The 14,251-nt window shown below is 37.7% G+C and overlaps 3 protein-coding genes across 4 annotated transcripts; all 3 read left to right on the forward strand.

Annotated features, from left to right (window-relative positions):
• Nucleotides 1–2,518: 2,518 nt before the first annotated feature.
• LOC113571578 (adenosine receptor A1) lies at nucleotides 2,519–6,022 on the forward strand. Its single transcript, XM_027000597.2, has 2 exons — nucleotides 2,519–3,085; nucleotides 4,939–6,022. Exons 1-2 carry the CDS (start codon nucleotides 2,721–2,723, stop codon nucleotides 5,555–5,557), a joined length of 984 nt encoding a protein of 327 aa, XP_026856398.2. The 5' UTR covers nucleotides 2,519–2,720; the 3' UTR covers nucleotides 5,558–6,022.
• A 2,749-nt stretch (nucleotides 6,023–8,771) lies between these two features.
• On the forward strand, nucleotides 8,772–11,716 carry sys1 (SYS1 golgi trafficking protein). 2 transcript variants are annotated; one of them, XM_027000599.2, is made up of 4 exons: nucleotides 8,772–8,943; nucleotides 9,432–9,695; nucleotides 10,039–10,106; nucleotides 10,273–11,716. In XM_027000599.2, the coding sequence occupies exons 2-4, from the start codon at nucleotides 9,534–9,536 to the stop codon at nucleotides 10,511–10,513; spliced, it is 471 nt and encodes a 156-aa protein (XP_026856400.1). In that variant the 5' UTR covers nucleotides 8,772–8,943; nucleotides 9,432–9,533; the 3' UTR covers nucleotides 10,514–11,716. The 2 variants fall into 2 exon arrangements, with proteins under 2 accessions (XP_026856400.1, XP_026856401.1); XM_027000600.2 differs by having other exon boundaries at nucleotides 9,527–9,695.
• Nucleotides 11,717–12,127: 411 nt separating this feature from the next.
• On the forward strand, nucleotides 12,128–14,236 carry snrpc (small nuclear ribonucleoprotein polypeptide C). Its single transcript, XM_027000598.2, has 6 exons — nucleotides 12,128–12,410; nucleotides 12,867–12,909; nucleotides 13,011–13,119; nucleotides 13,335–13,424; nucleotides 13,644–13,748; nucleotides 13,846–14,236. Exons 1-6 carry the CDS (start codon nucleotides 12,403–12,405, stop codon nucleotides 13,968–13,970), a joined length of 480 nt encoding a protein of 159 aa, XP_026856399.1. The 5' UTR covers nucleotides 12,128–12,402; the 3' UTR covers nucleotides 13,971–14,236.
• The last annotated feature ends 15 nt before the right edge of the window (nucleotides 14,237–14,251 follow it).

A 14,251-nucleotide genomic window follows, 5' to 3' on the forward strand; every position in this document is an offset into this window, starting at 1 on the left:
CAAATGTGGTGGGGTGAAATTCATGTTATTGAAATCTGTTATCATGTTTCAGAGGTAGTTTGAAACAGTTAGGCTCTTAAGACATATTTAAGAGTAAATGCTATACAAAACTCTATAAAAGCTGCAAAATAGGCTAACATATCTGCCCAGATCACCAGAATAGGCTGGTCTATCATTTTCTAGTTCTCTGATTGACAAAAGAATTTAACGCTATAGTACTAACTAAAACGTAATTTTAGCACATATCCTATATTGCTATATGCCCTAACTTGAGACTCACTGACAAACCATTACAAACCATCAAAGCCTGCTGTATATACATTTTTCGAGCCATATTTCTAAAATCTCAATGTACACATATTAACCAGCAAGTTACAATCGATTTTCAGTGACAAAGGCTTCACTTAAGCTGAAAGAATATTTTTTTTCTTATTTATAATGTGTGCTGCTCTTATTGGTGCTATAGCTAAATAAATAAACTTTGGCCTGTACTGGCACAAAGTGGCATTAGCAATCTAAAATAATGGCTAAATGGCTAACGCTAGCTGCCTGTCAAGAACATCAGGGGAGAGTCTTCATTGTCTCTTTATTCTTTTCCTTCAGATTGACAAAAAATAACTGACCAAGTGTATATCAGTAAAATTATTTTTCGGTAGAAACTAAAAAACTAATTTAAATCTAAATTAAACAACAACAACAAAAAAAAACTATTTACAGTTAAAAAACATTTTTTACCTGTCACGTGAGTTGCGGGAGTCCACAGACTTCATCAATCCCCTTTTTTCATTTAGGGGAATGTCCCACCTGTCAGTCTGTGTGTATTGTTCAGTGCGCCAGTGGATTAAGGAGAGTTGGTATTTTTTCTTTTACAAATGAAACCAGCTTCAGCTTATTCTAAACATGGTGGGGCATCACCCCAGTACTTTGAAAAGTGGTGGGTCAAATGCCTGCTCACTCTGGTGGCCTTGCTTATGGATGAATTATATCACAACTACAGTCTGTAATTGATCAGTTGTCATGTAGTATTTGTCGGCTTCCCTCAACCCCAGTCACAACTGATTAGACTTTGACCACAGGACCACCTCTGAATGGACACCCTCTGTAGAGCAGACCACTATCAACACACCAGGAACTCTGCATTGGTAGCGACAAGATAGTGGGTGGTGTGCTGGTATTATTATGTCAGGAACAGTACGGTTGCAGTAATTTTAGCTGATATTGGTTTGCAAATCCAAAAAAATATCAGGTCCAAAGTAGTCCTGTGGCCATGGATAAAGAGCTAGAGGATGGCGAAAACAAACTGAAGGGTAGAAATCTACACATTTTTGAATGGCAGTTATCGTTTGCAAGTTGCACAAAATGAGTGATTTCCTACTTATTTAATAAAAAAATACCAATACAACCCTAGCTATAGCAGACACATGAGATTTAAGATTGAGATTTTAATTCCTACATTAACAAAAATTGTCCCACTGGCCAGATTTTGGATAGATTATTCTACATCATCACTATGCTACATAGAAAAAGTAGTATACACAGAGTGCTGTCAATGAGACAGAGAATGTTGACGAGTCTTCAAGAATTGCCTACAATAGGTCTCATTCACCAAGATTTTGCTGTTTTTTTCTTACATTTTTTCTTAAGGAAGGTCCTCAAAAAAAGTCTGAGGAGCGCAGAAAAAAATGCAGAATTAACACAGAATTGTTTGCATCATTATTCCTTTAATGATGAATCTTATTATCTTAAAATCCCATGAAATTGAAAGCGTTTGCCAGTTGTTCCTAAGTAAATATCCCATGCCAATCCCCATAAAAGGGCATGAGGGAGTTTGCTTAAATGTGACTTTATTTCTTGCAATTCAAACTTTATTTCTCGCAATTTTTTCTTAGTTAGTGCACAGAAAAGACAGATGCAACCTTTACTTTAATTACATCACTGATTATTCGATAGTGTGTCTTAAATAATATAATTGATGTGAATTGAAGCATTAGTGGAATGTTTAATTATTTTAAAAGAACACAATGCATAATGAAAATAATTATTTAATAATATTATGAATGCTAAAACAATTATGTTCATTTAAATCTTATAATATTTGGCAACTCTAGAATTGAAGAAAATGCAACAAAATTATTTTTCACAAACCTTTTAGTGTGAAAATATGTATAAGTATGCTCTTGAGTGTGGGTAGATTCGGTTCTTACCTAAAAACACGTCAAATAAGAAAACATTGGTGAATGTCAGTATATTCGTGACAACTGTGTAATTGGCTTTTAAGAAGAGATTACTTCTTAAGAATGGATGGTGAATGAGGCCTATTGAGTGAGAGAGAAAAAGAGGGAGAGAGAGGGAGAGGGACAGAGTCTCTCAGAGATAAGCCCTGGTGGGAGGAGAAGGATGGTGCAGCACCGAGCTGCTCACCCCTCCCATCCAAACCAGTGAGAACCTCTGCAACAGAGAAAAGAGAGGAATAAAGATGCTCCAATATGGGCTAGAAAGTAGCAACCTGACTAGTTTGTCCTGATCCTCACGTGGCTCCCCCACAGCGCATCTTGGCTAGAGAAGCCAGCTGAATGGATACTGAAGCCAGGAGAACAGGAGCGTGACTGGGGATGTCCATGAAGCTGTGAAAACTGTGAGACAGGGCTAGAGCAAGAAGGGTTTCTGTTCCTAAGACCAAGAGATCCAGTGCCTCTGAGACACAGCTAACTAGGGAAGACATGGTGGAGGTAACGTCCTCCCCAGGGATGGAGCAGTGGGAGCATGTTGACATGATGTACATCTCCATCGAGTCCACCATCGCCCTGGCTTCGGTGCTAGGGAACGTGCTAGTAATTCTGGTGGTAAGCCTTAACCGGGCACTCAGGGACCCTACGTTCTGCTTCATAGTGTCTCTGGCGCTGGCTGACATCGCCGTGGGCACCCTGGTCATCCCACTGGCCGTGGTCATCAGTCTGGGGCTGAAGACTTCTTTTTACACTTGCCTCTTCCTCTCTTGCCTGCTTCTCATCATCACTCAGAGCTCCATACTGTCCCTCATGGCCATCGCTATTGACCGTTACCTGCGGATCAGAATCCCCACCCGGTGAGTGCTAAAGAAAGCCCTTTCACTTGCCACTTACTGTATACTGCTTCATGATGTGAATGGCTACCAAACTAACACAGTTAAAGAAAAGTTCCAATGTTGTCTCTAAAAACGTTTTCTGAATGCTTTGCAGTATTTTAAAAATATTCTAGGGGAAGGCAGGATTGTTTTATTTGTTGTTTGTTTGTTTGTTTGTTGGTTGGTTTGGAGGGGGGGGGGGTGTTTGGAAGGTTGTACTTTATAAACAGCAACCTGCATAGAAATGTCCCATAAAATGGCAAGACAGTTAAATGGCATTTAGAAACTATGGAAAATATATAACTAAGACAACAGTACAGTATTCTCCAACACTCCAATATGCTGATAATAATGCACATAGTGCATGTAATCTAATGACTCATCTGAGAGTGTATACTGTTCTGAATCTGTAGTAATGTTGTGGGTGTGATTCATTATAGATCTTCCGTTATCAGTTCCCAAAAGTCATAGGGATAGGAAAAGATAGCATATCCAGAATACTAGTTATCATGCTAATAGGTAAACAATGCTTGTTAATTAATTGAATATATTCAACAATAGATTAATTGTTGAATATATTCAAAAAATAGATTCAAAATTCATTACTAATTAAATCAATAAAATGTGAATGTGACTGTTACTTCCAGTTATGCAAGACTATTCTCAACCCAAAATTAGACACAGTTCAATGCCCCGTGAAAGCCCTTTCACTTGCCATTTACTGTATACTGCTTCATGATGTGAATGGTTACCAAACTAACACAGTTAAAGAAAAGTTCCAATGTTGACTCACAGTTCAATGCCCTGTGAAAGCATAAGGCAGATGTTTCCTTACTTTAGAGGCACAAAAACCACTTTTTGAAACATGCCAAATAAGTGTTTTTTGTTTGTTTGCTTGCTTGCTTCTGAGAAAAGACTTGGAATTTTAACTAGTCATTTATTTTGCATAGCTGGCTACCCCCTTAGAAAGAATGAATGAATCCATGCCTTTTGATAGAATCGAATTAAACTGTCCATGTGAGTCAGTCAGTAAGATGCATGTTGGCTTTCGCTGACTCCTGGACATTAGCTAAAGAGAACACTGCCTGACCAGCACAGCAATAAGTCATCAGATGATTTGTTGATAAAGGGCAATAAAAGATAATTGTGAACCAGTCTGTCCAATTTGTTTATATATAAAGGCATACTATCAGGACATTTATGACCTCCACATGAACACTATTTCATATCATAAGACTGGTATTAGTGTATCACTGGTGCCTTTAATTTTTTTCTTCCTGAGATTACAGAAAAACAGTATATTTTGGCCTAGTGAAATGCAAATCAATGGGCTGGATATGCAAGGCTTTTAACAAAATTAAATTGCTCTTGCCTGTCACAGAGAATGATGCTTGCTGCTGTTGTTTGCATTTTGGCAACCATTCTAACCACTATTTTTGCTTGTTGTGTCAAAGAGGAACAATGTCCACAGAGTGAAAACTAGAAGCAAGAAAAGGATGAGCAATTCTCTGAAAGTTAGTTTTGTGTGGGTTGCAGTTCTGAGTAAATGAAACATTTCTGTAGAATGCTAATAAAACACATAAAATAAATATAAAATATAAAAATGAAATATCTTAGTTCTTATGGAACTACAATACTCTCAAGGCAAAGTAATAAGCATAATCCTTCATAAGATATTGTATAGAATATATTGCTCTAAAGGCAAGACTAAAATTCAATTCAATGACATTTGCATGACTTAGTGCTATTAGTTTGCAAATGTGACAGCTGTCCTTTGAATTTTGCTGAACAACCATTTAACAATGTCCAACATTGTTTCTATGCTGCGTTCACAGGTACAGCATCGTTGTTACGCAACAGCGAGCATGGGTGGCTGTAGGTCTGTGCTGGCTCCTCTCTGTCCTCGCTGGATTGGTGCCCATGCTGGGCTGGCACCAAGCCCTGAGTAGTAACAGCAGCACATCGCCCATCGAGTGCCAGTTCATGGCTGTCATACGCATGGACTACATGGTTTATTTCAACTTCTTTGGCTGGGTGGTAGGGCCCCTCACCATCATGACTGGGCTGTACGCTGAGATCTTCCGCGTGATCCGGTGCCAGCTGAACCGGCGTGCTGAGGCAGTTGCAGACACCAGCAAGTACTACCACAAGGAGCTGAAGCTGGCCAAGTCCCTGGCGCTGGTGCTCTTCCTGTTCACCCTTTGCTGGCTGCCTTTGCACATAATGAACTGCATTACATACTTCTGCCCCCATTGTCAGGTGCCAAAGAGCGCGCTTTATGTGGGCATTTTCATGTCGCATGGTAACTCTGCCCTCAATCCACTTGTGTACGCATTCCGGATCCAGCGTTTCCGCACGACGCTGATTCACATTGCCCAGCGCTGTGTGCTCTGCAAAGCTCACGAGTCAGGTCCATATCCATCTGGCCCTCTGCCCATCAATGAGAAAACCTGAAACAACTTGTATCAGTACCAGTTAATCCTAATGCTAATCCTAATTGCAGCAGAAAGATGCTTGTTGACAGTGCTGCACTATGGACACATACAAAGCCAAAGCCCAAAAATGTCCATTTATGCAAACTTTTGTTGTTTAAACAAGAAGTTAAAAAAAATCTATGCACTGTGAAACTAAGCTTTTTAAAAATGTGATCTGTGTTTATAAAATTTCAACATTTTCAAGGCTTCACTGACTTTAGAAAAAATTCTGTCTTTATTGTAAAGAGCATAAAAAAAGAAGAATATCAGTGTGGCCTGTGATTTCTATCTTTGTTTGCTTTCTGTTGTCTGCAATTGTGGCTTTCAGATGTTACAATGAAATAAAAAGTACAATAAGCAGAGTAGAGAGCCACATCGAGCCACTTCAGATGCTGATAAACATGTTTTGCAGTGGCGATTGTTTCTTTGGAGCTGACATGAGCAGTAAAGGGAATTAAGACATTGCTTTTGGCCATTTGTTTTGCATTTCTTTTGACTTTCAAAAATGCCTAATCAGATGTTAGAGCAAAAACAATTTCTATGCCATTCAGTCGAAATATCTCAATATTCCCAAATTTCCTTATGAGCTTTGATTTTAAAATGGAGAAGACAGAAAACAAACATCATTCCAAAACCACAAAATGTGTTTCCAAAAGTAACACATAAGGTGGTGTTTTGTATGTCTCATAATTAATCTTTTTATCTGTACTTCAAACTAACTAACTAGCATATAATTGTGATCTAAACTGTTTGACTTCACTATCTGAATATTTATATGCTGCAGTGTCTAATTTTAAAATTGACTGCAAAGTTTTCCATAAACCCTAACCTATAAATTGCTAATCTAAAAATGGTCTCAATTACTGTAAGTGCATTCTAATTCTTTTAGACTGAGTAATTTTCCAGGATAATGCCTAACCTTTTTTCGGTTATATTTTTCAGATATTATAGACATTATTGCTACATTTTATTTGTGAAATGTATTTTGTGTGAAGTAAATCATACAACCCTAAGTATGTGATGTAATGGCATGATCACTAATACCTTTGATTAAATAGTGCCAAAATAATTATTTAAAAAAACAAAAAACAAAACAACAACACTACAGTACAATTTCCATGTAATTTCCATGCATAGACAATGACTCCACTTACCAGTGAGTGGTGTAATTAAATACAGAACTGGTAATACCTTTTTAAAAACATTTTGTAATTACGGATTTATTTCAGTATCCCAACCGTCTAATTTGGCAAGTTAACAAATTATGCCATCAATACATTGTCCACTAATATTAATGCATGAAGCATTGTGCAATAATACATCAATTTAATACATTGTTATAGTTGCAGAAAATTTGCATAGTTCATTCTGAAATGTCAGTTAACACAGAAGAAATGTATATTAACACAGGATAACACAGTTAAAAGAACTGAGATTGCTTCATTCTGGACTAATGTCCATTTCCTCTTACTGATGCCTATACCTATTTTTTGCCTTCCTTCCAAATATAGAACTGTCATGATTTTAATTCATTGCAGAAAAGGCTTTGGCTCAACTGACAACAAAGCATGTAAACAGGCTCAACTCCTGATATTCTTTGCATCACTGATTTGTCTTGCAGTTAAAATCATAAAATAAATTTTAACTGAAAAAAAGGCTAGGCATTATCCCAGAAAACTACCCAGTCTGAAAGAATTACAATGCACTTACAATAATTTAAAAAATAATGTTGCAGATTTACAATTTTTTCTTGTTCCGGCAGCAATACTGAGTTCCAGTGGTGGGGAGTGTAGGAGTTGAAATTGCTATTCTTCTGCTGGCACACAGCCCTAAGTTATTTTACTTATAAGAATCACACTGAATTCTGTTAACTGCATGGAGAGACTGAAACAATATAACTTACTAAAACAAACAGATTTTTTAAAGAGCTGTTTACATAAAATCTATCCAAAATACTTTCAAGTACCAGATATGACATATGAATTCCAAAGAGTAAATAACCCCATCCATCTATGTACATTACACTAGACGCATATAATAGGCACATTTAACCTTATGGTGTTGATGTCTGGAGGACTGATATCGATTTATATTTACCTGATGCTTTTTATCCAAAGCAACTTACAATTATGATTGAATACAATTTGAGCAATTGAGGATTAAGGGCCTTACTCAGGGGCCCAACAGTGGCAACTCAGCAGCTGTCGCGCTTGAACTGGCAACCTTCTGATTACTAGTCAATTAGATTAACCATTGAGCAACCACTACATCAATGAATAGTTAACTTTTTTCCCTATTAATTCTAACCAATCAATATATACTACTTCTTTTGACACTGAGCTTTGACCAGGAACAGTAAGAGCAAAATCCATCACTGTCGTATTGCTACACTGCGCAAGATACAGCTTCAGTATCTGAGGGGAAATTATACACACTGTGGAAGTCATGTACTATGACCCTCATGCTTGACACTCTGCTACTGCTGTAAGACACTTTTAATATGACTAGGCTTAAGGGTTAGAGACAGTCATTCCAAGATACTGCTACAATCTTTTTGAAGTAGTAATGCCCTAAAAAGTTTTTTTTTTAAGAATCTTTGTCCTAAAGGAAGAACCAATAAAGTCTTTGGGTTATGGTTCTACAAATGCAGTCTTAGAGAGCCACTGTGCCACAGAATTTAGTTCCAAGCTTAATCTATCTTGAAATGTCTTTAAAAACAGCGCGCTCTTCTACCACTAGTGTCTGAAACATATAGTTGCAGTCTATGGTCTGAAAAGTCAACGACAATCGTTATATGCATCTACTTCACAACATTTGAATTAAGTATTGATAAATAGTAAAATACTAAACTAGCCTGTTTAATTTTATGAACTTTCATGAAGTATCTGCTCTGTATACTGCTAAACTATATTTCACAGGGCTTTGACAAATTAGCTCGCACATTTATGTGAATACCATAACTACAGTCAGCTTCGTCGCTTCTGCGTCTTCAGTCTGTAAAGCAGCCAACAGCAGCAGAATGGTAGACTGGGACGTTCATTCATTCATTCATTCATTCATTCATTCATTCATTTATTTATGTATTTATTACCAGCTGTGCAACTCATATTCCCTAACACGCCGAGGGTCCGATAAATTGGCGAATCAGCTTTTTCCGAAGACCTGCGTTAGTTTTGTTTTTGTTTTTTTAAGTGGCCGAAAGTTTTGTATCCGGTGTATAAGGTAGTGTTGACATCATCCCCGCATTTCTTGAGCATTTTCATTAACTAGCCGATCAGAAAGGGCAGTTACGTACTGGAATTCAGGATATCAGACACATTAGGCAGTGGTAACGTTACTTCAGATCAGATGTACACGAAACTGCAAGTACGTAATGATGTCTGTAACTTTGTAGGTAGACACATAGCTACAGTTTGCTAACGTGGCTAGTCAGTTAGCTATTTAGCGCTTTAGGCAAACGATAGCTAGCTAGCTAGTATAACGTTAGCTATCCTAACCGCGAGCTAACTAACTAACCTAGGTGCCTTGTCTGCAATCTTTTAAAATAAGTCAAAACAAATGACGCCGGTTAAATAAACCGCCTAAGATAATAAGATAGTTGGCTAGATAACGATTAAACCCCACTGTCTTCTTGTAATGATGGCTAATTAAACAGCTAGAGATACCTGGCTAGCTATCCTATTTAGGGTAATGTTAGCTTATAATAACGGAATACTGACTATCTAGCTAACTCTAGCTAGCTAGCTAAAAGTCTTACTGGTGCGATCTGAGTCTTTTCAGCTTGATAACTTGGTTCATTTATCACAATCATTAGCTAGCTAAATAGTCTCCATCTGTCTGCCTCTGTTTTATAGCAGTGCCCAGTTTGGGCTACAGAGTGAAACCATAAATCTAGGCTGCTTGTGGTCTTGCTTGTGTTAGCTCGGGAATCGAATGTCCCTTTGTGTAGCTCAGGGATGGCAAGTCATTTCCGCAGCTACATCTGGGATCCAGTCCTCATCGTCTCCCAAATTATCCTGATGCAATGCATCTACTACAGTTTCTTGGGCCTCTGGTTGGCAGGTGTAGATGGACTTGTGCAGACCAACAGATCCCTTGACCAGATATTCAGTTATGAGGTAGGTTTCTCAGGCCCAGAAGGTATAGTAATTGCTTCTGTAGTCACAAATCTATAAAGGTCAGTATGTATTGTGTAAAATGATGTATCATGTTTTATACATCAGAATTATGGTTCTTAGGAACATATGTTTCAAGAGGAAAGAAAATGTTTTCACCAAGAAGTCACTACAAACTTTATTTAGACATTTCTGACAGTATATTTTAACTAAAAAAGTCATTTCTGGCAGAGCATAGTAACTAAATAGATCCACAGTCAGGTTTTAACCACATTTAAGCATATGTTTTAAAAGATTTTTCTATGACATGATTTTAAACAAGGATTTTTTTCCCCCTAAATTTAAGGTTCTCGGTTTTTCAACAACACATGGACGGCTCTCAATGATGGCATATATTCTGAACTCTTTAACATGGTAAGTGTTTCCCCATTTCAAGTGCCAAATTTGTATGGTATGACTGGATACATTACAAAACGCATAGGTTTATTCAAACACAGCAGCACAAATTTAAGTTCACAGATGCTTTAGAAACATCACTGATAAAGCAACTACTTTATCCAGTTCTCTGTGTCTCTCTCAGCGCACTGGGCTTGTGGTTCTTCATTCGCCGGGGTAAGCAGTGCTTGGACTTCACTGTCACAGTGCATTTCTTCCACATGATTGGCTGCTGGATATATAATTCTCACCTTCCAGCCGCCCTGTCATGGTGGCTGGTTAATGTGGCATGCATAGCCTTGATGGCAGTCATCGGTGAGTACCTCTGTATGCGGACAGAGCTCAGGGCCATCCCAGTGAACAGTGGACCCAAGTCAAACCTCTGAGAGCTCATCTATAAACAGACACTTTGCTCAGACCAGCCTTGGGCTGTGGATAAACTGATAGATGTGATGTCATGTCCTGAAGCAGTGTTAACTTTTTGCTTCTGTGGGGAAATGTGGACTCAAAATACTTCCTTTTTGATATTTAGAATTTGTCACTGTATTTCATTCATAATCATGAAAAAGTAATGGGGGCTAATTGGACATTTTAAGGGCTCTTTAAACACGGGGTCTTAATGTAGGTATTGAAATTAGTAGCTTCAGAATGACACTGATGCAGAACTGAATCCTGCACGCCACTATGTGGCAGCACTTTTTAGTTTCAATGGACTGCTTTAAACATTTAGAGTTGGATATAAAAGCCTGAAGAACAGCCAGATCTCAAATTAGAACTTTGTGTTTGTCCTACTGAATAATTATAAGTTGATTAAAATAAATAATCTGCTTATCTGCCTTCTGGTCAATATGAAATTCTATTTCATAAATGAAGAATTGTTTTTATTTACTAAGTAAATCTTATAGTCTCCATTCCCGGAGGAAGGGGCGCTGATCCTACTTACTCCTAAGTTACATCTGTTCTCTCATGATGTATTTGGAGCCAGACACCACAGAGACTTTAAAATGACAAGATGCTGTCATATTTACAGATCAGTAATGCAGATTCTCCCCTCACAGACCCAAGAAAGACATTTCTAACATTAAGCTGCTGAGTTGCTGCACAGGGCTGCAGTTCATTTGAATTCTGCTGTATACATGAGTGATATTCATGCACATTATTTCCTTATGTATAAAGTTTCACCTTGTAAAGACTGTCAGGAATGTGGAAAAAAAAAAGGGAGAGCCAAATAGTCCTGATTTTTCATACTTTAGAGATTAATACATTTTTTGCTAGTATTTAGTGTTTTGTGAGATATTACAGGCAATGAAGTCTTTTGTCTGAGATTATATTTCCTCTGGCATGACTTGAGTCTGAATAATTAAGGTCAAAACATAAATGAGATTTAACAATGTGAGATACAATTTTAAAGTTGTCCAAGTCAATGTAATAGAAGTGTCTTCACAGAAATGGCTCTAGAGAGCCATTAAGCTGCTAAATGGCTCTAGAGAGCCATTTAGGTTACTTTTACACTTAATTTTGTGGTACAAGATTTTCTGATCTCTAACCACACACAGTTGTATAAGTGTAAATAAAGTCATGTAAATGCAGCAACTGTTATGTTTATATCTGAATGAATGTGCTTCTTAACCACATGGCCACATGGCATCTTATTTTAGGTTGGATTGTCCAGTTGCAGGATTATAACTATAACATGACATTAATATTATTTACTCAGTGATTGTTCTATAGTATTTCTGTGGTGCATTTTTAATATTTTTAAGTGGTAGTACTTTTCCTTGTATACAATTTGAATCAGATACTTCAGTTTTTACATCACTCAGTTTTGCACTTAGATATGTTTCATAGGTATCAGCATTCTCTTATCACTACACCATTACAAATTTTCCAGAATCAGATTTGCAATTAAGAACACGTTGTAAATCTATTAATAAGTAAAGAAATAACCACATTTCCAAATAATGTTAGTTTAATAACAAAGCTAGCCTATAACGTAAAAGCATAATTTTACATCATTTATTGTTTAGCTTCCTTATGCATTTACTTGGTGGCTTCTTGAAAAATACCCGAAGGTGACTGTCATTGACATACTTGAACGGCCCTACTTGCCAGTACTACAGGCTCTCGTCTAGGTTTATTCCGCGCATTTGCACCACTTCACATGATGGCGCTACCGTTCACTTTATGTAGCTGGCTTTGACACCGAGGAACAAGTAAAGGCTCGTGTAGTTAACTAGAAGATCCGGTTGGCGCATAGCACTGTTTTCCCGTGAAGATGCCCAAGTAAGTTTGTTTAGCGTTAACGTTGTTTTCTTTAAACACAAAATACACAGAAGTATAGGTTTTGAACAATAATACTATCGTTCTACCTTGCTTAACCAAACCGGAAAGTTTATATCTAGCTAATAGATATTGCTTGCAAAGTAGTCTTGCTATTTAGCTATCTAACTAGCTAGCCAACATTCGGCTTTACAGTTAGTTAGCTAGCTAGCCTTCAACTTAACCATTTCCCATTGTTAGCTGTGTTAGCTAGCTGTGTTGCATGCATGCGTTTGTTTTTGGTGAAGTTTAACCCTCCGTGTAACTAATCGACGTTATTCATTCTTACAGACTTGCTAGCATTGGAGGGGGTTCCAATGTTCTTTAGGTTACGTTAGCTGCCAGCTATGTTGCTGTTCCAGTTTCCATGTATTCAACACAATACTAGCTAGCTACAAATGTTATGTTCCTATGTTTCAGGTTTTACTGTGACTACTGTGATACGTACTTGACGCACGATTCGGTAGGTGTGGATATTTACGATGTGGTAGTTATCTAACGCTAGATAATTAAAATGTAAGAAAGGACTTTGAGAGATCGGTCTATAATATCGTGCTTTTGCAGCCATCTGTAAGGAAGACTCATTGCAGTGGACGCAAACATAAAGAAAATGTTAAAGACTATTACCAGAAATGGATGGAGGAGCAGGCCCAAAGTCTTATAGACAAAACAAGTGAGTACTTCGCTGCTGTTTCGTAAGTTAAACCTATTCGTTGTAGGCTCAGCACGTTACATGTTAACAAAATTGATGTTTATCTAAAACTACCCGTCAGTCTTTGCACACCTTTGTGCTACGAAGGACATTTTTCTTTTTCCTAATTGTGCAATCTGAAAAGCATCACCCCATGACTTGTTATATAGTTTAATGTTTGACATTCAACATTCCAGCTGCTGCTTTCCAGCAAGGGAAGATCCCGCCCACGCCGTTCCCTGGTGCCCCACCCCCCAGCGGATCCCTTCTCCCTCATCCAAACATCAGTAAGTGTGTGCCATGTCAATTTTGTGAATGAGAAATTTTATAAATTATTTATTTAAAATAGTATTGTCCTGCAACATATCCATTATTTTATCTTTGTATTTTAAGAAATAAAACTTTGCTTAGGGTATTTATTTTTTGGTAAATATAATTGGGGCAAGAAATAAAGAAATTTAAAGAACCATTGGTCATCTACTGACACACAATTTTTCCATTTAAAGGTGGACCCCCTAGGCCAGGAATGTTACCAGCCCCTCCAATGGGTGGTCCACCTATGATGCCCATGATGGGTCCTCCTCCACATGGCATGATGCCTGGTGGTCCAGGTAGACACTTATTATTAATTTATTTATTTGTAAGTTTAACCAAAAAGGGACTATGTTCACAGTTACCAGAACTAGAGTGACTGGTGCTTTTTTACAGGCCCAGGTATGCGACCACCTATGGGTGGGCATATGCAAATGATGCCCGGCCCCCCAATGATGCGTCCTCCATCTCGACCAATGATGCTATCTGTTAGACCTGGTATGGCTCGCCCAGATCGATAAAAGGAGCTGCCGTGCTACATTTGGCACCCTCTGAGAATACATCACCAAATAAGTACATTGGTTTTACATTTGGTTTAAATGGTTTCCCCCTTAGTGTCAAGGATTCACATTTATGGCTGCAGCCATTGTATTTTATTTAATTTTTTTTACTTGGATATATGTCCATTTATTAATTTGGATACAGAACACAATGTGGAGTAACATGTTAGGTTGTATGTTGATAATTCTTTTTATGACAATAAATTTACAAATAATCTGCTGTTTAATGCTGTGCTGATTTT

This window comes from Electrophorus electricus, chromosome 3 (genome assembly GCF_013358815.1).
Source record: "Electrophorus electricus isolate fEleEle1 chromosome 3, fEleEle1.pri, whole genome shotgun sequence".
In the NCBI taxonomy this organism is placed as follows: Eukaryota; Metazoa; Chordata; class Actinopteri; order Gymnotiformes; family Gymnotidae; genus Electrophorus; species Electrophorus electricus.